Genomic DNA, 22,847 nt, shown 5'->3' with positions numbered 1-22,847 from the left:
AATGAATATCTGAAAACAAACCTATCATTTTCAACATCAATTGGTGATTCAGAGCATGTATTCTACAGCCAGACTAGACAACCTGTGTTCAACTCTTTGTACCTTAGGCAAGTTACTTAACTTCTGTGTCTGTGTTCATCATTCATAAAGTAAGAGTAATAATAGCACTACTCTTAGGTGTTATACTGACTAAATGAGTTAATATGTGTAAAGCACTTAGAACATAGTAAATACTCACTAAATATTAAGTAAATAAAAATTTTTTAGGGAATTCCCTGGTGGTCCAGTGGTTAGGACTCCATGCTTCCACAGCGGGTGGCCCAGATTCTATTCCTGGTTGGTGAGCTAAGATCGCACAAGCTGCGCAGCACAGCCAAAAAAAAAAAAAAATTTGTTTTTTTAATTCACGTCTAACCATTCTTTTCTTCTAGGCTCTTTCTTGTAATATTATGTGCTGAGCCAGCTTTTGGTTATACTTTTTCTTTTTGTAGAATGGGTATACTAGACAGTCATTGATTATTGGTCAGCCAGTATTTGATCTAGAAAAGGCAGTTTGACCACAGTACCTTAGCTATCTGCTAAGGCCATTAACCCCTCTAATGTAAACTAGACAGGCCAGAAGGTAAGAGCTTTGCCCTGGTGCTCACAAGCCATCACGGACTCTACAATTGTCATCTGTTTATGGTTAACTTAGTAAAAATTAAAATATTTTTTAAAATCTGACATATAAAATATTGAAGGATTAATTTTGTATGGTCAGTGATTGTCAAGGATGAATTGCAAGTAACTTTTAAATACAAAGAGCTTCTATTCTAACCAGTCTTTTTTGGTATATTTTCCCCCTACAGAAACCAGTGATGGTGTATCCTTGCAACTGGGGAACACAAAAGATTTTATTATTTCATTTGACCTCAAGTTCTTAACAAACGGAAGTGTGTCTGTGGTTCTGGAGACCACAGAAAAGAATCAGCTCTTCACTGTACATTATGTCTCAAATACCCAGCTAATTGCTTTTAAAGAAAGAGACATATACTATGGCATTGGGCCCAGAACTTCATGGAGCACGGTTACCAGGGACCTGGTCACTGACCTCCGGAAAGGAGTGGGTCTTTCCAACACAAAAGCTGTCAAGCCAACCAAAATAATGCCCAAGAAAGTAGTTAGGCTGATTGCAAAAGGGAAAGGCTTCCTCGACAACATTACCATCTCTACCACAGCCCACATGGCCGCATTCTTTGCTGCCAGTGATTGGTTGGTGAGGAACCAGGATGAGAAAGGTGGCTGGCCAATTATGGTGACCCGTAAGTTAGGGGAAGGGTTCAAGTCTTTAGAGCCAGGGTGGTACTCTGCCATGGCCCAAGGGCAAGCCATTTCTACATTAGTCAGGGCCTATCTCTTAACAAAAGACCGTATATTCCTCAATTCAGCTTTAAGGGCAACAGCCCCTTACAAATTTCTATCAGAGCAGCATGGAGTTAAAGCTGTGTTTATGAATAAACATGACTGGTATGAAGAATATCCAACCACACCTAGCTCTTTTGTTTTAAATGGCTTTATGTATTCTTTAATTGGGCTGTATGACTTAAAAGAAACTGCAGGGGAAAAACTCGGGAAAGAAGCGAGGTCCTTGTATGAGCGTGGCATGGAATCCCTTAAAGCCATGCTCCCCTTGTACGACACTGGCTCAGGAACCATCTATGACCTCCGGCACTTCATGCTTGGCATTGCCCCCAACCTGGCCCGCTGGGACTATCACACCACCCACATCAATCAACTGCAGCTACTCAGCACCATTGATGAGTCCCCAATCTTCAAAGAATTTGTCAAGAGGTGGAAAAGCTACCTTAAAGGCAGCAGGGCAAAGCACAACTAGAGCTCAGAACCAAAATCATATTTCAGCCTCTGCTGTACACAAAAACTACGGGCTCTCTGTCAGCAGAGCATAGGCACATTTTAAAAGGTTGTATACTAGGTTTTTGTGGATTACATCAAAGTGATAAATGATGCTTAAAACCAGTCTTCTGAGATAATTGCATACCATGAGTTGGGTGTTTAGAAATGTAGGTGGCATTTAGAGCAGAAAAGTGTTTAGTCAATGGGTGAATGAAAATGTTTAACTTGGCCTTGCTTATCACCCTATACAGATAGTTCCACAGATAGTCCAGTCCTCTCGGTTTGGGAAAGACAATGGTAAGTAGCTCTTACTGGCCAACTGTCCAGCACTTGCCTGCAAACTTAGTATGGGGCTCTTTTAAAATATGGTTATTTATGTTTATGTTGAAAGCAGACTTTAAAAAAATAATGTGCTGTAATACAGTAAATATGTACTTGTAGCCTGAATAGTGGACTGTGTGCAACTTTAAAAATGGTGTTTCTTTTCTATATATTAATTTCTTGGGAGTGAATGAGCATTTGTTGCATTTGTTCAATTTGTTATATATAGAGAATATTTTGAATTTATGGTTTTCTTGAAACGTGTAAATTAAAAACACAACCAGTGTTCAGGCTTCACAGTTATATAATGTAAGCACAACTAAGATGAAACTTGTTGACTGCACAAGAAATTACAGAAATGTTATCTGTTTTATGAAACTTGATCTACAATCAGTAAAGGTTTGATAATCATTCTATCCCTCCTTTACCCCCATTGTGGTGGTTTCTTTTTGTCACTATCTAGAATTTTGTATTTCATTTCAGACTATGCTAGAGAGTTTTTTCTATGTTGGCAGGGGGGGCATTTGGGAATTTTTATTATAAACCTAAATTTGGGGAGGAGGTAGTAATTTTGATAAGTCCACTACCACTGTCTTTTTAAGATTTTTTTTCCCCTTTAAAGAAAATTACTAGGTCAGATATTATAAGGTTTATAGCAGTTTTTTTTTTTTCTACTTAGATCATCCTTGGTCGACAACTTTCCAAACTATTGCCTTTTGTGCATCAGTGTTTTTCCTTTGCAATTTTAACTTTAAATTATTTCAGCTATTGGGTAAAAGTGATGCTACTGCATTAGCTGTACGTGTGTAATCAGACCTTTATTTTGGTTTTATACCTCACATAAATAGGTATCATAGCCCTCATACCCTGGGTAGTGTCTGCTATAAGACTTCAGGCAGTAGGTCAGAACTGAGGGAGGCTGATTTTGCTGTCTTTGTTTTAGTGTGTGACAATACACTAAATCAACACAATAACTTATACAGAATGGAAATATGAGACCCCATATTTTCAGGGGACTGAGTCTGACACGCACCGTGCAGTGTGTGTGTGACCTGCATGAAATGCACCTCAAGAGCCAGGTGGGCACCTGCCTGCACACTACACCTTGATTGAACTCAGCCTACCAACACCACTTAGAAACCAGACAATACATACGTACCTATGTACAAAATATATGTTTCAGTGGCAAGGGGGCCAGGAACGAAGATCTACAACTGAAGACAATATTAAACTGGCCATGGAAAAGTAAGTTTAAACTCCCAATTTATGTGACCACAAGTCGATTTTGCCCACAACAAAACAGTTGTGGGTCATTAGGTTTCCCCCTAGATGTTGACCTTTGTAGTTCTTATACATTAGATGTCTCAACAAGAATATCTGGACTCCTTCTTTTTTTTTTATTTCAGGGCTCAAAAGTAAACCTTCTCCAATCTGGAAATCGTTTTTACTCCATCGTATGTGTTATTATTTAGAGCAGTCCAGACTTCTGCCTTGTGTTTGCATACTGGTACTTCAGATTGAGGGAATCAATGAAAACAGTATGGTACTGCTTCTGTGACAAATATCAGTGCCTTAACAATGTGGCTGTCTTTTTCCACTGAAAAAAGAAAGACATTTTGATCTAGAAATGGCATTGCTATTTCATTGCTGTTGGTTTCACACTGCCTTCCACGTTGCGACAGCAACTCGATTTTTCCTGTGATCCCAGAATTTTCGAAGAGGGTGAGTTGACCCTGTAGCAGCACTGACCGTACAAACCGGTGCATCTCAGACTAATGCCTCAGAATCACCTGGGAGCTTACTGAAATACAGATTCCAGATATTCAATAAATCTGCCTGTGAAGCATGATAATCTGCATTTTTAAAAAGTGTTCAGGTAATTCTGATGCAAGTGGACCGGGGGATATATGTGGAGAAACACTGCCCAAGACCATCCATCACATTTTTCTTCCTAAGCACCTGTGGAGTTTTCTAGGATTTTAAATCATGCAAAATGTTTATTTAGTCTGAGCTTTGCGAGAATGGGGAAGGTATTTTAAAGTTTTGTTTTATTTCTTTAAATTTTTCTTCGCTCCAAGAATGTGGATATTAGTTGTCTACACTTACCTTGAGTTAGCTTTGATATTAAATTAAACCTATTGCCACTTCAGTTATAAAACCAGCCAAAAGTTTCCAGATGAAGGTCAGGTTTGACCCTTTCAGAGTTATTGTACATAAAGGCTTCATCCAAAAACCATCCAGTGTATGTGAGGAAATACAAAAATGACACACAAGCACAACTCTACAGATGTGGCAGACCTTTTTCTTTGTCGGTGTGCAAACTTTCACTGAAAGCTGCTATTTTCATCCTCCTTTTAATTGTTTTTCTTGTTTCTCCTCCATTGTACATGTGGGTTATAGACCATGTGTTAAATATGCAATAAAGTGTTTACTGGATGCCCTTCTGAAGGGTAGTCCTTTGTAAAGCTGTACAGACTTTGCAGTTTAAGCACAATGTGCACATGTTAGTTTTATATACAGCAAAACTTGATTTTTTGCAGATGAAAAGGTATTTTGTTTCTATACAAAGTAAATGGATTGTTTGTGCTTAATGTAAAGCAGCTTTATATAATTGTAAAATAAAGTTTTTATCTTAAAAGGAACATACCTGGATGTTTCTCTTTCTTCTGTGATTATTCTAAGATTACTTGAGCCCAGCAAGCATATTTCTGACCATTTTCTTTTCAGCTGGTGACAACTAGTCAGGCAACAAATGTTCATTAAAGGTGTGTCAGGCCCTTTAAGACAAAGTGGGGAATATCGTATAGGCCTTCATCCTAAGGAGGTTTAGTCTATAGGGGGAACACAATGTCCACAAAACAGTTTCAGAAAAATAAAATGCCAAATTGTGTGGTCAGTCAGGGTAGGTGTTACAGAGGAGATAGCCTAAGCAGGGGCTTCAGGCCTGGGTACTAGGTGGAAGAAAAAGAAGGGGTAACGTGAGCAAAAGCAAGGTGCTGTGACAGTTGTGAGGATGCCCTTTCCCATACTAATTCAGGCTGGTAATCACTTTTGTCTGATTCCGACTTATTTGAAAGTTTGTTCTTGCTGTTTTTCCCATACATGACCTCTTCTCCAGAACAAAAAGCATTATTTAATCTCCTCCCCCTTCCTCTCAGAAAGTAATGATTTAGGCTCCCTAATATGTATGAAACCAGAGACTAGTCTGACTTCCTGTTATGTTTCATTGCACATTATTTTTTAGATTATAAACATTCTGCACCATTTCTATAATGGAATTCCAGTTGATCACCAATCAACTTTTTCTACCTGATGGGTGCACATACGTTGACAGGCTGCTAATCAACATTGTCGTCATCTCTTCTTTCTCTCATCCTCACTTGGGAAACAGCCATAAGATTGCAAGCAGTCCTTGGTCTGAATGAGGCCTTGCACTGCTCTTGCCTTAATTTTGCTCTCTGTAGCCAAACTTAATACATCGGCCATTCTGCTTTAGCACACTGAGCATCACATATTTGCCTCCCCATTGCCCTTGAGAGGAGACAGACCCTCCATGCTGCACAGGACTTATTCCATAGTCTGGTGAGCTCTCCTTTCCTGAGAACGCCTCCTTTGTCTCCACAGGGCTTTTTTATTTTTTAATTTATTTTATTTTTATTTATTTTTGGCTGTGTTGGGTCTTTGTTGCTGCACACGGGCTTTCTCTAGTTGTGGCGAGCGGGGGCTACTCTTCGTTGTAGTGCATGGGCTTCTCGTTGCAGTGGCTTCTCTTGTTGTGGAACACGGGCTCTAGGCGTGCAGGCTTCAGCAGTTGTGGCTCGCGGGCTCTAGAGCGCAGGCTCAGTAGTTGTGGCGCATGGGCTTAGTTGCTCCGCGGCATGTAGCATCTTCCCGGACCAGGGTTCGAACCCGTGTGCCCTGCATTGGCAGGTGGATTCTTAACTGCTGTGCCACCAGGGAAGCCCTTCACAGGGCTATGATGGCCACCGTGTGCCATGTGACTCTGCCTCCCTCTAACAGTCGTTTCTAACATGACTCTTAGACCAGGGGTGAGTCCCTCACTCAAGCTGGGCCAATCAGTCTCTTCCCCAGGAATTGGAAATTGGGATGGATTTAAAAAACAAAACAAAACAAAACTGAAGCAGATACACAATGAAAAGCAGAGATGAACACAGAATCTTTTTTTTTTTTTTGCAGTACACGGGCCTCTCACTGTTGTGGCCTCTCCCATTGCGTAGCACAGGCTCCGGACGCACAGGCTCAGCAGCCATGGCTCACGGGCCCAGCTGCTCTGCGGCATGTGAGATCTTCCCAGACCGGGGCACAAATCCGCATCCCCTGCATCGGCAGGCGGACTCTCAACCACTGCGCCACCAGGGAAGCCCGAACACAGAATCTTGACAATGCTCCAGGCCCTGGGTCCAATGCATTTTTTTTTTTTTAAATAAATTTATTTATTTATTTTTGGCTGCATTGGGTCTTTGTTGCAGTGCACGGGCTTCTCATTGTGCTGACTCTGTTGTTGCAGAGCATGGGCTCTAGGTGCACAGGCTTCAGTAGTTGTGGCACGTGGGCTCAGTAGTTGTGGCTTGTGGGCTCTAGAGCACAGGCTCGGTAGTTGTGCCTCACGGGCTTAGTTACTCCGCGGCATGTGAGATCTTCCAGGACCAGGGCTCGAACCCGTGTTCCCTGCGTTGGCAGGTGGATTCTTAACCACTGCGCCACCAGGGGAGTCCCTCCAATGCATTTCTGAGGCCATCGGCATTCCACTCTGGTTCCATGAGATTCCACTGTATCCTTAGGATAAATGAGCCCTACTTAATAACATAGTGTCTCTATTATAAAGAAAAGTATAATGTGAGTTCTACATTTTCTTTCAGTCTGGACCACTGTATTTGCTAGGGTTGCCATTAAAAAAAAAAAAAAGCCACAGACTGTGTGCCTTAAATAGTGGAAATTTATTTTCTCGCAATTCTGGAGGGTAGAAGTCCAAAATCAAGGTGTCACCAGGGTTGGTTTCTTCTGTGGCCTCTTTCCTTGGCATGCAGATGCTGCCTTCTTGCTGTGTTCTCACACATGGTCATCCCTCTGTGTGTTGTCTGTGTCCTAACCAAGTCGTATTGAATCAGGGCCCATTAATTCAGAAACCTCATTTTACCTTAATTACCTCTTTAAAGGTCTTCTCTCCGAATACAGTCACAAGCTGAGGTCTTAGTGGTTAGGACTTCAACACGGATTTTGGGTGGGACACAATTCAGCCCATTAGCAACCATTCTTCACTCATTAAGTACACAGAAACCAAACTAGCCAGGGTTGCCATTTAATTTATTGACAACCAGCTAAAGCCAAAACTCAGAGTTCTTTCGGGAGTGTTAGGTGGCCTGGAATCTAGACCGGGGACTCGGGAGGCAAGGCTCTCTGGCTCTGCTGTTATCACATCAGAAACTTACTCCACCCGCATGGGCTTCAGTTGCCTCCTAACACAAGTCCAATAAGAGAGAACTAGTTGATCTTAAAGTTTTTTTAGGGAGATAGTTGATCAAAAAGTAACCACTAAGCTTAAGCAGTGGTGCTAAAAAAGTATATAGACACCATCATCAGCTGCAAGATTTTTATTCTTCCTGCCATGTGCCATTTCCATTAGCCCATTCTGAATATAAAACTCTGAAGTACTGAAAAAATATATTTAGATACAGAGTATATCAGAATTGTAGGTTGTGAGATTTTGTTTCATGACTATTTTAAAAATATCAAGTCTGCATTATTGTAGCATTATTGTTACAAATAGTTAACGATATAGGGATAAAATACTGATTTTCATTATACCAACTCATTAAGGATGTCAAATTGAAAATGGATGTGAATTTAAATGTGTTGGTGATGAGTTTCAATGTTTGCAGCTCCCTTTCTGGTGAAAAGATACAGTTACCATCTGGTAAGTATGATTGGTAACTTGTGTGTGGATGCTGCATTTCCTGAATGTTAAGTAGCAGCAACACTGTGTAATTTTGCTAATCCTTTTCCAGAAGTAGGATTTTGTGAAATGACAGGACTGCAAAGCAAACCATCGAGCAGTAGCCAAGAGAACAGCGAAAGAGGAAGAAAAAAGTCCTGGAAAGGATCAGAAATAGAGCTGCCCACGGACTGCTGGTAAACACGCGGTTTAGGGAGGATATTATTAGGCAGCCCCGCGCACATTGCCTCTAGTGCACCTGGAAGAGCCAGTGCCTTCCTGGGATTTTGCTCTGTGCTCATCAGCACCTAGTGAAATCCCCGAGATAAGAATGGCTGTTCCATTTCAGTTTAGAAAATCTAGTAGAGTGGTAATCTCTTTGGGCACTAGAGAAGGAAGTAAATCCCTGAGGTCTGGTGGGGGTGGAGTGGTCTTGGCAAAAGCGCACGAGCTTAATTTAATGCCTGTTACTCTGTCTTTCCTTTTTTAACACTGGTGAAGTTAAATCTCTGCAATTCAATCGAATACAGAGTAGGAGGCCCCAAACTAATTCCCAAATCCCATCATTGGTGTGGCAAGGTAATCAGGAGGAGGAGAGTGCATCTTCTCAACTCCTGCAAGCAACGAAGAGGGTACTGTCTCCATCTGGAAATACCCACCAGGTGGTGTCACCCAGGCAGCTTCTTGTCAGTAAATATTCAGAGCTCTGAGTATCAGGGTACAGCAAAGTACAGCCCCCAATGGCTCTGGATTGGTGTTTCTTTTTCTTTTTTTTAAAGTAGAATGATAGAAAGTTTTGTGTTTTTTTAAGATTTATTTAATTTATTTTTGGCTGCGTCGGGTCTTAGTTGCAGCATGCGGGACCTTTCATTGGGGCACGTGGGCTCTTCATTGCAGAGCGCAGGCTTCTCCCCAGTTGTGGCGCGCAGGCTCCAGGGTGCGTGGGCTCTATAGTTTGTGGCACGCGGGCTCTAGTTTAGGTGCTCGAGCTCAGTAGTTATGGCGCGCGGGCTTATTTGCCCTGCGGCATATGGGATCTCAATTCCCCAGCCAGGGATTGAACCCGCATCCCTTGCGCTGCAAGGTGGATTCTTTACCACTGGACCACCAGGGAAGTCCCTGGATTGGTGTTTCTTGATCTTTGTTTAGGAATAAGGAGAGGGAATAAGCACCATTGTAGGTGCCCCCCAAGCTCAAACTCATTTACCACTCAGCCTGACTCGGGTGGTAGATGAGAAAACAAACCACTGTTTAAGCAGCTTGCTCCAGGTCATGCAGTTCGTTTCACGTTCTAGCTGCCAGGACGGCAAAGGTAAGAAGATGCTGTGCCTGCCCTGAGCCACAGCCGGGAGCGCTTTTCCTCTGGTAGGCTTTGGGTATCCTCCCCCACCCAAATCAAAGCCAAGTAGTAGTGGGAATATGGGCAGTTCAAGTGTCTGCGTGCCCACAGTCAGGCTCTGGCAAAACGACTCCACATGTACTCCTAATTCTTTTGACAGTCTTGGGAGGAAGTACTATGTGAACTTCACAGATGAAAAAACAAACTTGGAGAAGTCAAACGACTCGCCAGAAGTCATTCAGTAATTTGACAGCCAAGATCTGGAAGCCAGGTATGTCTGCCCCCAGATTCCATGTTCCAAGCCATCATCCCCAAGCAATAGCCATGACCCACTAGCTCCTGACTCCACCCCGGGGGGCTCAAGTAGGGATGCAGATCTCAGCCCCGTTGCTGGCCCACAGATGGGAAAATGAGCCCATTTCCTCTATAGACTCTATGAGATCTGCTGAAATTGATACTTGCTCCACTAAATGATTAGAAGAGCCGGGAAACAGGAGGTTGTTTCAGCGATCAAGTCTCCTTGGTATGTGCCCCGTTGCTTCTGCATCCCTGGACCATCTGTATACATTAGATCTTGGATGACCCAGCATCACAGCCCCTCCGGCACCCTCCTGTTTACTGTCTTCCGTAATGGACTTTCAAAAGCTCTGTATGTTACAGAGTAAGATGTAAGTAGAGTGTGTTTGTGTGTGCAAATGCACACACACGTATGTAAATGCACAAGAAACATCTGGAAGGATTCAGCGAGCGGTTACCAGGCAGCCTGCCAGCAGCTGGAGAGTCAGTGACCAGTAAGAATGGGTCCCTGCCCTCTATAATCTGCGAAAGTAACAGATTCAGGAGGCACACGTTTTTTATTCTTTGCTATGAAAACAAAACATTTAAAAATATTACAAATTCCAAATTAGAGTTTGAATTAATGAGATTCTCAAGAACTTTCCTACATTAAACTTTTTAGCATCCTTCCATTAGTTTAGTTTATCCTCAGGGTGGTCCTAGGGGACCAATGGAGTGGGCATCCCCTTTAATGGCAGAGTGCAGGCCTCCCTACAGCTGCTCATTTTCTCCATCCTCCAGAACAAACCAGTTCCCCAGAGTTCTCAGCACAGAGTTTTCTGGGAGATGGGTCAGAGTCACGGTAAGCCCCAGACCCATGTGTGTGAGCACACACACACACACACACACACATACACACACACAGTGCAGCCTGCCCACCCCCTTGGGAAATTCAGAAGTCAGCCCAGGCCTGGTGGGCCCAGCAGATCCTGAGAGCAAAAACTACAGAGAGGTAGGATTAACAGAAAACCCAGAGAAGTCAGGGAAATCACACACAGCTGCTGTCTTTTCAGTGGGAAGGAGAGTCTTTGCCCACACTAGAACCACCCAGAAGAAATGCCCCAGCTGTCCTTGCAACTCAAAGAACAATTCCAATTCTCAGTTGAGGAAAAGGGCTTTGAGTCTGAGGACAGGACCCCTGCCCCTTCCCCCAAAATCCCCACCTCACGAACCCCTCCCCAAAGTTATCCTCCACCCTTTTCTCGCCCCCAGCCAGCTACCCGTGAAATCAGAGACTCTTGGGCCAAAACATGATTACAGTCAAAATGCGAACCTAATTGTATGCTGCTTCATCATGTACACCTTGGTGTAAATGGAGTGACCAGATCCTTTGTGAGAGTGGTTTGCTGGGAGGTGGCACAGCCAGTGGGCCCTGGGGCCAGGGGGCTGAGGAGGGTGAGGGAGAGCACTTGTGGACCACATCACCGTCGCCTGTGTCCTCCCTGGCTGACCGGCACCTCCAAGCTGCGATTCTTGTCTTGCCTCTGGCTCTGTGTCCTTCAAAGTGGCAGTGGCCTCTTAATTGGTGGAAGAAATCTTTAACTGAAGGCTTTCTCTCTGGTTCACAAAGTTTGCCCAGACATCTTAAATCAATGCTCCCGGCCCTCTGGTGACCGCTGCAACGCCTGCCCGTGCTCTAAGCAGATCCCACAGTGCATTCATATTTTTAATTACTAACTGAATTAACCTAGGCTAAGAGGAAAAGGTGAACAGAAGTCAGCCCTGAGTCTCTCCTTTGCTGATTGCACAAAATGTCTCCAGGGACCTGCAAAGACCTCTGCCCCACCTAGCTAGGCCTTTTTCAGGAGAGAAGGGCAGACCCTTTGGAGAACTCTATGAAAGCCAGAGACTCTCTCACCAGAAAAATGCCCAGAAAATTTTAGATACATTTTTGGGCCCCATGGTCTCAGCCGATTATTGAGCCTCCTGATGTCCTGAATTTTACCCAAAGATCTGGAAAGTGTCTATGAACCCCCAAGTGAAAAGTCACTATATTGTTTATATTTAAAGATGTAAACTTACAAGCCTTCAGAAACCTGGCAAGTGAAATAATTGTAAAAGAATAATTGGGTCAGTGAGTGATAAAGAATAGTGGGGACTGTGGCTAAAACAAAGCATTTAAAATCATGTCAAAAATTAAATTATTAGTAGATGAACCAAACAAAATGCATCTTGAGACTATATTTAACTCATGGGTAACTTAAGTATTGTCTAAGGATTTCCTAGGTATTTACACATGCCCCGCCCTCCAGTTGATAATGAGATCTACCCATTATCTAACCCCCATCATTCCTACTGGAGCATAAGCGTTTCTCCTCAATCTTACGTCATAAGAGTTCTCTCAGTTCTTCTCTTCCATGTTGTTGACAGTTCTTCCAAGGCTTTGCTCAGCTCCAAGACCCGAATTAAAACAGCACTTCAGCCATGAAGCATCCCTGACAGCCAGACCTGCATCCCTGCATCTCTCTCCCCTCCAGCTCCTATGGGCATTCTGGGGTGCCCACGATGAGCTACATTGTGACCCCTGAGCCCTTTGACTCCATTGTCAACACCCATTGCCTAAACCAGTGGTTCTCACTAGGGCAACGTCTGCCGCCTAGGAGACATTTGGCAGTGTCTGGAGAAATGTTTATGGTTATGATCTGGGGGAGGCACCTGGTGAGTGGAGGCCAGGGGTGTTGCTGAACATCCTACAATGCACAGGACAGGTGCCCACACAAAAAATTATCTAGCCCAAATGTCAATAGTGCTGAGGTTGAGAAACCCTGTCCTGAGCTGGCCCTGAATGAGTTCCTTGAGGGCAGGGCTGTGTCTTGTTTAATGCTGTGCCCCAGGCTCTATGACCCAGGAGCTGGCACACAGGAGGTACTCAAATGTTGATGAGGTGGAATGGTTAGGGGGTGGGTCTAAAGAGAAAGCCAATCATGGCCCCAGTAGTGCACAGCTGAGTCAGGGAGGGGACCACATGCACAAGGCTCTCCTCCACACAAACAACTCAACTCAACCGAGACAGGACAACCCTGACGTGGATTGCTGAGAGGGGCTTCACGAGTGTGGGTAGAGGGCCTTAGAATTGTTTGTTTACTTGGGCTGTTAAGGTAGCAAGAACAGAAACCCAGGGCTCCTTGAGAGATGGAACGTTCACTGTAAAGAGATGTGTGAATAGAAACCAGGCCTTAGGAAAAGCAGAGCAGCTGCAGGAAGGCTGGACTGGGAACTGTCACCCTGGCAACTTCCATTAAGAAGATGAAGGTAAAGCCCTGTCTCTTCCTTCCATCTGGCCCCACCCTACCCCCAGGTTCATTCAGACTTTCCTGCTTACCCTTGACCTGGGCCCCTACCAGGGCCAACTTATCCATTAGTCACAGCGCCTAAGGCCCTCGATGCTTTTTAGGAGCCCACAGAAGTGTTTTAATTTTAATTTCTTTTAAAATCCGAAGAAAAAGACGAATATAATAATGGCCAGGGCTTCCCTGGTGGCGCAGTGGTTGAGAATCTGCCTGCCAATGCAGGGGACACGAGTTCGAGCCCTAGTCTGGGAAGATCCCACATGCCGCGGAGCAGCTAGGCCCATGAGCCACAACTACTGAGCCTGCGCGTCCAGAGCCTGTGCTCCGCAACAAGAGAGGCCGCGATAGTGAGAGGCCTGCGCGCTGCGATGAAGAGTGGCCCCCGCTTGCCGCAACTAGAGAAAGCCCTCGCACAGAAACGAAGACCTAACACAGCCAAAAATAATTAATTAATTAAAATAATAATAATGGCGAATAGAAAACAATGAATCCAGCCTGGATTATATTTGTCGTAATACCAATGCAGTCATATAATTCTAGTACATTTTTAGGGAGAGAGGAACCCACCTACAAAGACCCTGCCCACACCTTCCCCAGCCCCTCTACACCGTGACCTTTCAGGTGCAACCACCATGAACCACCTCTCCTTGTTTCTTACTGAAAATTCCACAGAGAATCCACTGGAGACATTTTGAGTATAAAGATGTAACTAGGAAGTACGCTGACTCTGATGAATTTTCCTTGGGAAAGGGCTTTCCGGAATGGACTCCATTAAGTCAATTGAATTCCTTGATCAATTTTCTATAAAGCCCAGTTAAGCCATTTCCAATTTTTTCACTTTTTCATTTCGAGTTGCCTAAAACTATTTTCATGGGGACCAATTCTTTTTCACTTAAGTTTTAGGTTAGAAATTTGGTTCATAGATCACATTTTGGTCAGTACCAGATTTCACTGATGATAGTTTCTGTCATGGCAAGTTTTCTTTTGTGAGCTTTATTTCTACCAAGTCCATTTTCTAGGGTCAAATTTTGTTCTAACTTTGGTCCGGATCGTTTGATTCTTTCATAATTGTAGTAGGTAACAACCCGTCTAATTTAGCCATCTCAGTTTTTCTCTGCATTAGATAAAAGACGAGTCTCTAACAATTTCTTAGCTCATACCACAAAAAAATTGAGACTACATTTATGAGCTAGAGAGATGGGGTGGGGCAGGAGGGCAGGCAGAGTAGACAGAAGTTTAGCAGCACTCCTGAGTTGCTGAGTACACACAGGATGTCCTGGGGAAGCGGGTGGGGTCGATGGGAAGGTGGAAATATTCTCCATTCCAGCTCACCTTTGTCTACTCTTATGTCATAGTTCACTTGACTACCCTTTGGTCAACCAGGGGTAAGAGGACAGCTGTGGTATAAAATATGATGGCCTAGAACTGCCAGTGAGTCAACAGCTGGGGCAAGCCAGTGTCCCTTACGAAGGAGGTAAGGCATGAAACCAGGGGTCTTGGGCCAGACAACCTGGAGAGTTGTCTCCGTGTCAGGAAGCACTTCCACATGTACTACGTCCTGGGAATTCTAAATGGTGCTGGGAGGCAGGCCGTGTCACCTCGGATTCATGGACAAGGAAGAAAAATAAGTCCAGTAAGGTGAGTCTTCTTGTTCCATACTCAGTGATTCTCCATTATGCCTCACAGCCTCTCTGAAGAAGGGTCTTTAGGTGGTCTCCTAACATTTCTGGGGCCTGGAACAAGAGTACAAATGGAGGGCTTCCCTGGTGGCGCAGTGGTTGAGAGTCCGCCTGCCAATGCAGGGGACACGGGTTTGTGCCCCGGTCCAGGAAGATCCCACATGCTGCAGAGTGGCTAGGCCCGTGAGCCATGGCCGCTGAGCCTGTGCGTCCGGAGCCTGTGCTCCGCAACGGGAGAGGCCACAACAGTGAGAGGCCCGCATACCGCAAAAAAAAAAAAAAAAAAAGAGTACAAATGGAGGCCCACCAACCACATGACTAAATATTTCAAAGTCCTTAATCAGGCTCACAAGCCCTTTAAAGAAAGTTTTCTCCTCCTACCTTAACAGATATACCTTAATAATGACAAAATTGAAAATAGTGTTTTTCATGTGACTGAAAACTGGCTTTTATATGGCTGAAAGTTAGTAAAATATCAAAGATAGCTGAATTTAATCATTACTATGTATGTCTGAGTGTTCTGTTGATGGGCTCATGATGTTTGAAAGATTAATAAAATAAAAACAGGTAAGTTATACATTATCCATTCAGTGCATCTCTTCCTTTGTTTCAACAAAATCACAATGTTGTTAAATAATTGGTAACAAAATTTTGTTCTACTGCCAGAAATGCCAAGTTAGACAACCTTTCTTGAGTTCTTAGTTTTTCTTTAAATTCTGTATGGAGAAAGTTCCATATTCTGAGACAGTAGCAACTGGAATTAGTCATATATTCCTTAAAGTGGTCCTTAGGTTCGGAAGTGAATCATAAATTTTGCATGTTCAAATAGTGTAATAAGCTTATGTAGAATAACTCATCATTATCACAGGAAATGTTACATAATATTCTAATTGTCCCCTAGGAATTTCTCTCATTATAGATTTCAACATCTCTTGAAGCGGTATCTAGCTTGGTGGTACCCCAAATGCCAAACCATAAAATATTTGTTGCAGGTCTGTGATGAGGCAGGGAGGCTGTGATAGACTGTACGTCGCAAGCACACTCTTTCATTCAGCTGGTATTTGTTCATAGCAGGACTTTCCAGATAAAGGAAGCAGTGTGTTAATTTATATTCCTTGATTAGCATGAAGAATCCATGTAGCATTTCTTAAGTTCTTTCACATTTTTCAACATTGGGACATTATAAAGAAAACCCAAAATACCAGTATTTTGCTCATTTGTTCAAATCTCTCAATTGAGATTCTGCCTTAATCTAGGCGGAAATGGCTAGAAAATAGTCTCTATAAACTGGACTATGTGAATGTGAATCTTCTCCTTTACGGTCATAAGAGCGTTTTATTACTGCTTTCTAGTTTCCTTACATTTTATTGGAATATTACTTTTACTGCATATTATATATGAAGGTTCTCTCTACTTATAAAAACTTTTTTCTCTAAACATTTAAAAATATTTTTAGTCTTTTAAAAAATGACACAGCCAATTTAGATTTGTTGGTTTTTTAAAAATAACCCTTTGCTAACATTATGAGTGACAAGCAAATAATTAACAAACTTTTAAAGATACTTTCATTTTGTGCCAAAGTCCATGGTTTGCTCTTTGAGGATCATCTGCTGTTTCATTGAACTCTTCTAGTGCTACTGTATCTTGTCCAAATTACCTCTGATCCCTTTAAGACCATTTTGTTGGGGACTTCCCTGGTGGTCCAGTGGGTAAGACTCCGCGCTCCCAATGCAGGGGGCCCGGGTTCGATCCCTGGTCGGATCCGGCATGCGTGCTGCAACTAAGAAGCCTGCCTGCTGCAACTAAAAAGTCCCCCATGCCACAGTGAAGATCCGCTTGCCACAACTAAGACCTGGCTTGGCCAAAATAAATAAATAAATAAAAATAAAATCTTAAAAAAAAAAAGAACATCTCATCAACGTTCCCTATTACCTTTATTGAAGACTATCCACCGTTGGCGGTTTATTCAGCTCCTTTCTCGTTTCTAGGAATCATATAAGTGGGGTTTTTGACGGGGAGGGGTACAGTGAAAGCTGCTCACTTGTTGTTGGCAATTTTAAAAATTTTAAGCAGACTGTCTCTTTCAAGATTTTCTGTTTCTTTGTGCCTTTTTTTGTCTGAGTTCCACTTCCACAATTGCTCTTTCTATCATCATGTCTATTTGCACTCATTCTCAATGATCCAAGGGATTAAAAATAAAATGAATTACATCCAGAGTATAAAATTTGAATACATTTTCATCATAGAAATGTAAATTAAATCAGTTGTAAAAATTAACTTTTTTGAAAAGTTATGTATGTGAAAAAAATTTATTCTTTCTAAAATATTAAAACATATCTATTAAACTTTAAAGGCCAAATACAAATGATAAGTAATGGATATCAAAATGTAAAATCAAAATTTTACTTAAACCTGGAATTCTCAATTTAATTTTTTGAAATTATAATTAAATCTTCTTAAATACTTTCTAAAAATAAAACCCCTTGTGATTCTAGCGTTCAATATCCATCTAGTTGGCAATATAATCTTTCGTGACGCGTTGACACATCGCGTTTGCTGAATAACAATAATTGCTAACATTTATTAAGTGCTTATTAGGTGTTCTGACGGCCCTATGAAGGAGGACGGATAATTCACTTTTTTGGGTGGGAAAACAGAGAAACTATGGACATGCCCGGGTGTCCTCAGGCAGTGAGGGGAAGAACTAAGATCTGTACCAGGTTTTTCTGAGTCACCACACACTGAGCGCCACCCTTGGAAAGGCCCACAGGGCGGGGCCCCTGAACTGTTTTGGGCAGGTGGGCGGCCCCCAAACCCAGGGTTTTCTCCGTCTTCACATTGATGCTACAGCAGCTACTTCTGGCTCACTCAGGCCTGAGGCCTGGGGTCCTGCAACCCCTAGCCTGAGGCCCTGTGGGCACAGGGTGGGGACCAGAATCCGGCCGCCAGTTCGAGCTGCTGCAGAGCTGAGTGCAGACCGAGCCACCTCCCGGGCCGGCTCAAGGGCGCCACCTGCAGGGAAGCGAGGCCCTTCTCCGGTAAATTGCCTGCATCAGAGCCAGACCCCAGCCTGGAGAGGCCCAGCTGGGTCCATCAGGGAAGGAAGGAAGTCTGGACAGGCACAACCAGGAAAGACCCACGCTACTCCCTGCACCATGAACTCAGTTATCCCTTTTCACTTCTTCCTCTGTCAGAGGGAAAGTTATTCCCAACGTCTAACCTCAGTCCCTCAGACTGCAATGGAAGCCCTTTTCACTGCAGGGAAACAGAGAATAGGACAAACCCCAGGCAGTCTCTGTAGCTGCTTCCCAGGGTTTGCAGAGATACAGCTCCCTGGAAATCCATCAAGAATTCCTGTCCCACACAGTTGGTGGGAATGTAAATTGGTGCAGCCACTATGGAAAACAGTATGGAGGTTCCTTAAAAAACTAAAAATAGAGCTACCACATGCTCTAGCAATCCCACTTCTGAACATATATCTAGAGAAAACTCTAATTTGAAAAGAGACATGCACCCCACTGTTCATAGCAGCACTATTTAAACAATAGCAAGATATGGAAGCAACCTAAATGTCCATTGACGGATGGATAAAGAAGATGTGGCACATATATACAATGGAATATTACTCAGCCATAAAAAAGAATGAAATAATGCCATTTGCAGCAACATGGATGGGCCTAGAGATTATCATACTAAGTGAAGTAAGTCAGAGAAAGACAAAGATCATATGATATCATTTATATGTGAAACTTCAAAAAATGATACAAATGAACTTACTTACAAAACAGAAATAGACTCATAGACAGAAAACAAACTGTGTTACCAAAGGGGATGGGGTGAGGGGAGAGATAAATTAGGAGTTTAGGATTAACATACATGCACTACTATCGATATATATAAAATAGGTAAACAACAAGGACCTATTGTATAGCACAGGGAACTATGCTCAATATCTTGTAAACTAACACATGTAAATTACCTATACTTCAATTTTTAAATACATAAAAAATGCATTAAAAAAAGAATTCCTCTCCCATTCAAGCCGACCCCATCCCTCCACCCAAAACTGTCGCTCAGACCCATCTCCTTGCCTTACAGAACTCCTCAGTTTGTTCGTGTGTGTGTCTAGAATCCTGCTACCAAGTTACACCTCCGAAGCCTCACAACAACCCAGTGAGGTCAGGATTGTTGTTGCCATTTTCAGATGTTGAAACTGAGGCCCAGGGAGATGGTGTAACTTCTTCCTGAGAGTCAGGGGCAGGCTGGAAACAGGGTAGAGATCTGATCCCAAGCCTAGGGCGCTCCTTGCCAAGCATGGTCTCCCCTTGTGTGGGAGTGTGGTGCAAAGGCAAACTCCTGTGTCCATGCTGTGTGTAAATGGGGATGTGCCAGCCCCAGGGTGCACACTCATGTGCTTTGTACAAGTGCACGAATGATTAGGACAATTCAACATGTATTTGCAAGACAAAAAAAAAGCAAAAAGACCATGTACTCCACATCTTATACAAAATTTACTCCACATCTTATATAAAAATTAACTCCAAAAAGGATCATAGTTCTAAATGTAAAATGCAAACCTACAGAACTTCTAGAAGATACAAGAGAAAATATTCATGACTTTGGGTTAGGCAAAGAGCTCTTAGATATCCAAAGCATAATCTTTAAAAGAAAAAAATTAATAATAAATTGGACTTCATCGATATTAAAAACTTTTGCTCTGCAAAGGACACTGAAAATGTCCCGGGACATTGGGAGAAAATATTTACAAATCACATCTCTGACAAAGGACTTATACTCAGAATATATAAAGGACTCAAAAATAGGAAAAGAAATAACCCAATCCAAAAATAAGCAAAAGATTTCAACAGACACTTTGCAAAAGAAGAAATAAGGCAAATAAACACGTGAAAGATGCTGAGCATCATGTGCCTTAAGGTCATTCGGATTAAAACCACAATGAAACGGCTTAAATACTCAAAAACAAGGGTATGGTTAAATTACAGTGCATTTGTGCAAAAGTGTATTATCTACCCTTCAAAATTATGTTTTGCTCTTCAAAATAACAAGAAAAATACTTATGTAACAACGTATTCAGTAAAAGAAACAGGATATAAACATATAAACAGTCTTACCCCGATCTGAAGGAAAATTTTATTTATTACATACATGTATTCAATAAAGACGGAAATATGCATAAAAATGTAAATAGGGGTCATTTCTGGGTATGACAATGATAAAAGATTTCAGTTTTCTTATTTATACTTTTCAGAATTCTCCAAAATATTTCCCAACATACACATATTGCTTTTACAAATTGTCTAAGTCAAGAGAGAAAAAAATGGATGCATAGTAGCTGAGCCCTGAAGTCCTCCCTAATCATTCAGTCCTTCACCTAGGAGATGCCGCCCCAGCTCCCAATAGCAGGAGGTATATGCTGAAGTTTTCCCTCCCTATAGCCTCATCCAGAAGCCCCTTCTGGCTCTCTGCGCTCTTGGCACTGCAGCCCTCTCCTATGATGGAGTCCTCCAGGACCCCTTCCACCCCCTTTTCCTTCCTGATCTTCATTCTGTCCCCCTGGGATTTCATTCACTCTGTGGCATCAGCAAGGGCACCCGGGACACCCACATTACGACGCCTGGCCTAAACTGTTCCTGCAAGTTCCAAACCCTTGCCCATTCACCCGTGCTAACAGCAGATGTTTGTCGAGTATGTATTGCCAGGCCCTGTTCTAACAGCAACGGCAGAGGTGCTGCTTTCACAGACCTGACATTCTAAAGAGGGTTCAGGCAATTAACATGGCAACAAACAAATGAACAAATTAACTTCAGAACCAGCATGTTAACAAGGTCCCCAGGACAGTTGAATGCACATTAAAACTTGAGAACCGCTGTTGTACGTCAGCGGCAAAGTGTGGTTCCCCAGCCGGCGCCTCAGCATCTCCTGGGAGCTTGTCAGAGTGCAAACTCTCACCACGCCCCAGGTCTACTCAAACAGGAACTCTGTGGGTAGGGCCCAGAATCTGTGTTTAACAAACCCTCAGGGGATTCTGCATGGGCCTCATAAAGGGCTCCTCAATGTTAGGAATCACATGTCATTTATCTTCACATCTGTATTAGTTTCCTAGTACAGCTATAACAAATTGTCACAAACACAGTGGCTTAAAACAATATAAATTTATTATCTTATGGTTCTGGAGATCTGAAGTCCAAAATCAGTTTCCCTGGGCTAAAATCAAGGTGTTAGTACAGATGTGCTCCTTCTGGAGACTCTAGGGGAGAATCCATTTCCTTGCCTTTTCTAGCTTCCAGAGGCTGCTCACATCCCCTGGCTCGTGGCTGCATTCCTCTGACCTCTAGTTCCATCATTACACTCTTCCTCTGACCTCTGACCCTCCAGCCTCCCTCTTGTAAGAACCCTCGTGATTACAAAGGACCCACTCTGATAATCCAGGACAATCTTCCCATCTTGAGCTCCTTTACTTAATCACATCTGCAAAATCCTTTTCACCATGTATGGTAACATATTCACAGGATCTGGGGTCAAGACGTGAACATCTTTGAGGGGCCATTATTCAGCGTCTGTCACAGAGCAGATTCTCAGCAAGGAGCTGAAGAAAGAATGAATGAGTGAATGAAGAAAGAAATCAGAGACAGAGGAAGCTTCACCCTCCCTACCCTGTGAGCCCTAGCCCACCTGTGAGCATCTGACCTGGTCCCCGGGGTGATGGGATCCTGCAATGCTTCTCAGCACATCGATCCTTCAATGCAAGTGACTAGGTGCAGCGTATGTTGGGCAGGTGAGGCTCAAAACTGAGGCTCTACCAGCCAGGATGGAGCCCGGCAGGCTGCCCTCACCAAGCGCTGGGGCAGGTAGACCCGCTATCGGAAGGTGGGCTGTGAGGGGAAGACTGGGGTGCCAGACGGAGAGCTCGGTGTCTGGAGAACACACATTTTGGGGTCAAGTCCTTACTCAGCCATTTGCCAAGTGCACAAGCTTGCACAAGCCACCTCACCACTCTGCACCTCCCCAGTGACTTCATCTGCAATGTAGGATGGCAACGCCAGCCTCACCAGGTTGTCAGGTTGTCGTGAGAACCAGAGATAAGGCATGAAGTACCTGGCCCTGGACGGATGAATGAGGGCAGGGATTCAGGGTGCAAAATGGGGAGCTGCAGCCAGGGCCTGGGCAGCGGTGGTGGGGCGGGTGCTGACTCTGCCTGGTTGCCTGGCAATTACCCAGAGGCCCCTGGCCCCCAGCCCTGGCAGTCCTGGGCGAGAGTGAGGCAGTCCATGGCCCTTTCTCTCTGTGCAATTTGCTTTACTCATTCATTACAGAGAACTGAACTCAGAGGCGGGAGGAGCCATAGGGGCCCCAATGGTCCAGAGGGCCTCCCTGTGGGCCCCAAGGTGGGGCAGAAAATACTCAGGATCTGGGTGAGGACACCTGGGCTTGGTCAGCTTTGCTGACCCTTTAAGCCTCAGTTTCCCCATCTGTAAGTAGAGATGATGCAATCCATCCCACCCCTCCCTTGGCCCTGGGTGGTGAGGACGTGCCAGGGAGGTGAAGGGTAACACAGGAGCGGACTGGGAGGACAGAGGGAACAGAGCGTGCAAGTAATAGAAAGAGGCTCTGCCTGGAGTCTTCTGACTCAAGTGAGCTTGGGAAAGGGCTGTTTGTCATTAGTTAGACTGGAGAATATTATGATAAAGACATCAGTGTTCTGTAATTAAGGATACTAGCTTGGGGCTAAATTAAATATTTACACAGCCCTCAATTATCTTCTCCCTCTCTTTAGCAGCTCCCTCCCCACGCTAAAATATTTAGCAGGGATTTCAGGAGTATTCTCAAACCCAGCTGTGGTGCAGAAAGTTACTTGAGAGTGAGGGCGATGGTGACCACTTGCTTTTAGCAGATTCCCAGATCTGTGTGTTAGAAGAAAGACATCGCACTTGAATCTTCAGAGGGCAAAAAACCCCACAAATCATGTAGGCTAGGTCTGACACAGGCTGAACCCAAAGGGACTTTCTGGTATTCAT

General features: G+C 43.6%; 1 protein-coding gene across 6 annotated transcripts in view; it reads left to right on the top strand.

Moving 5' to 3' along the window:
- The window catches only part of GLCE (glucuronic acid epimerase), a 140,181-nt gene extending 123,190 nt beyond the window's left edge, over positions 1-16,991 (top strand). For 3 of the 6 annotated variants that reach the window (XM_060294053.1, XM_030875131.2, XM_060294052.1), the window contains one exon: positions 849-4,856. In XM_060294053.1, coding sequence (XP_060150036.1) covers positions 849-1,873 — 1,025 coding nt within the window. In that variant the 3' untranslated portion in view covers positions 1,874-4,856. Of the gene's footprint in view, positions 1-848; positions 4,857-8,240; positions 8,365-9,666; positions 9,778-9,936; positions 11,604-12,940 lie in introns of those variants that run through there. The other 3 variants (XR_009562964.1, XM_060294054.1, XM_060294055.1) reach the window with 3 other exon arrangements.
- The last annotated feature ends 5,856 nt before the right edge of the window (positions 16,992-22,847 follow it).

This window comes from Globicephala melas, chromosome 2, assembly GCF_963455315.2.
Source record: "Globicephala melas chromosome 2, mGloMel1.2, whole genome shotgun sequence".
In the NCBI taxonomy this organism is placed as follows: domain Eukaryota; kingdom Metazoa; phylum Chordata; class Mammalia; order Artiodactyla; family Delphinidae; genus Globicephala; species Globicephala melas.
The sequence above is the reverse complement of the archived record's forward strand: the minus strand, read 5'-3'. Positions and strand labels throughout refer to the sequence as shown.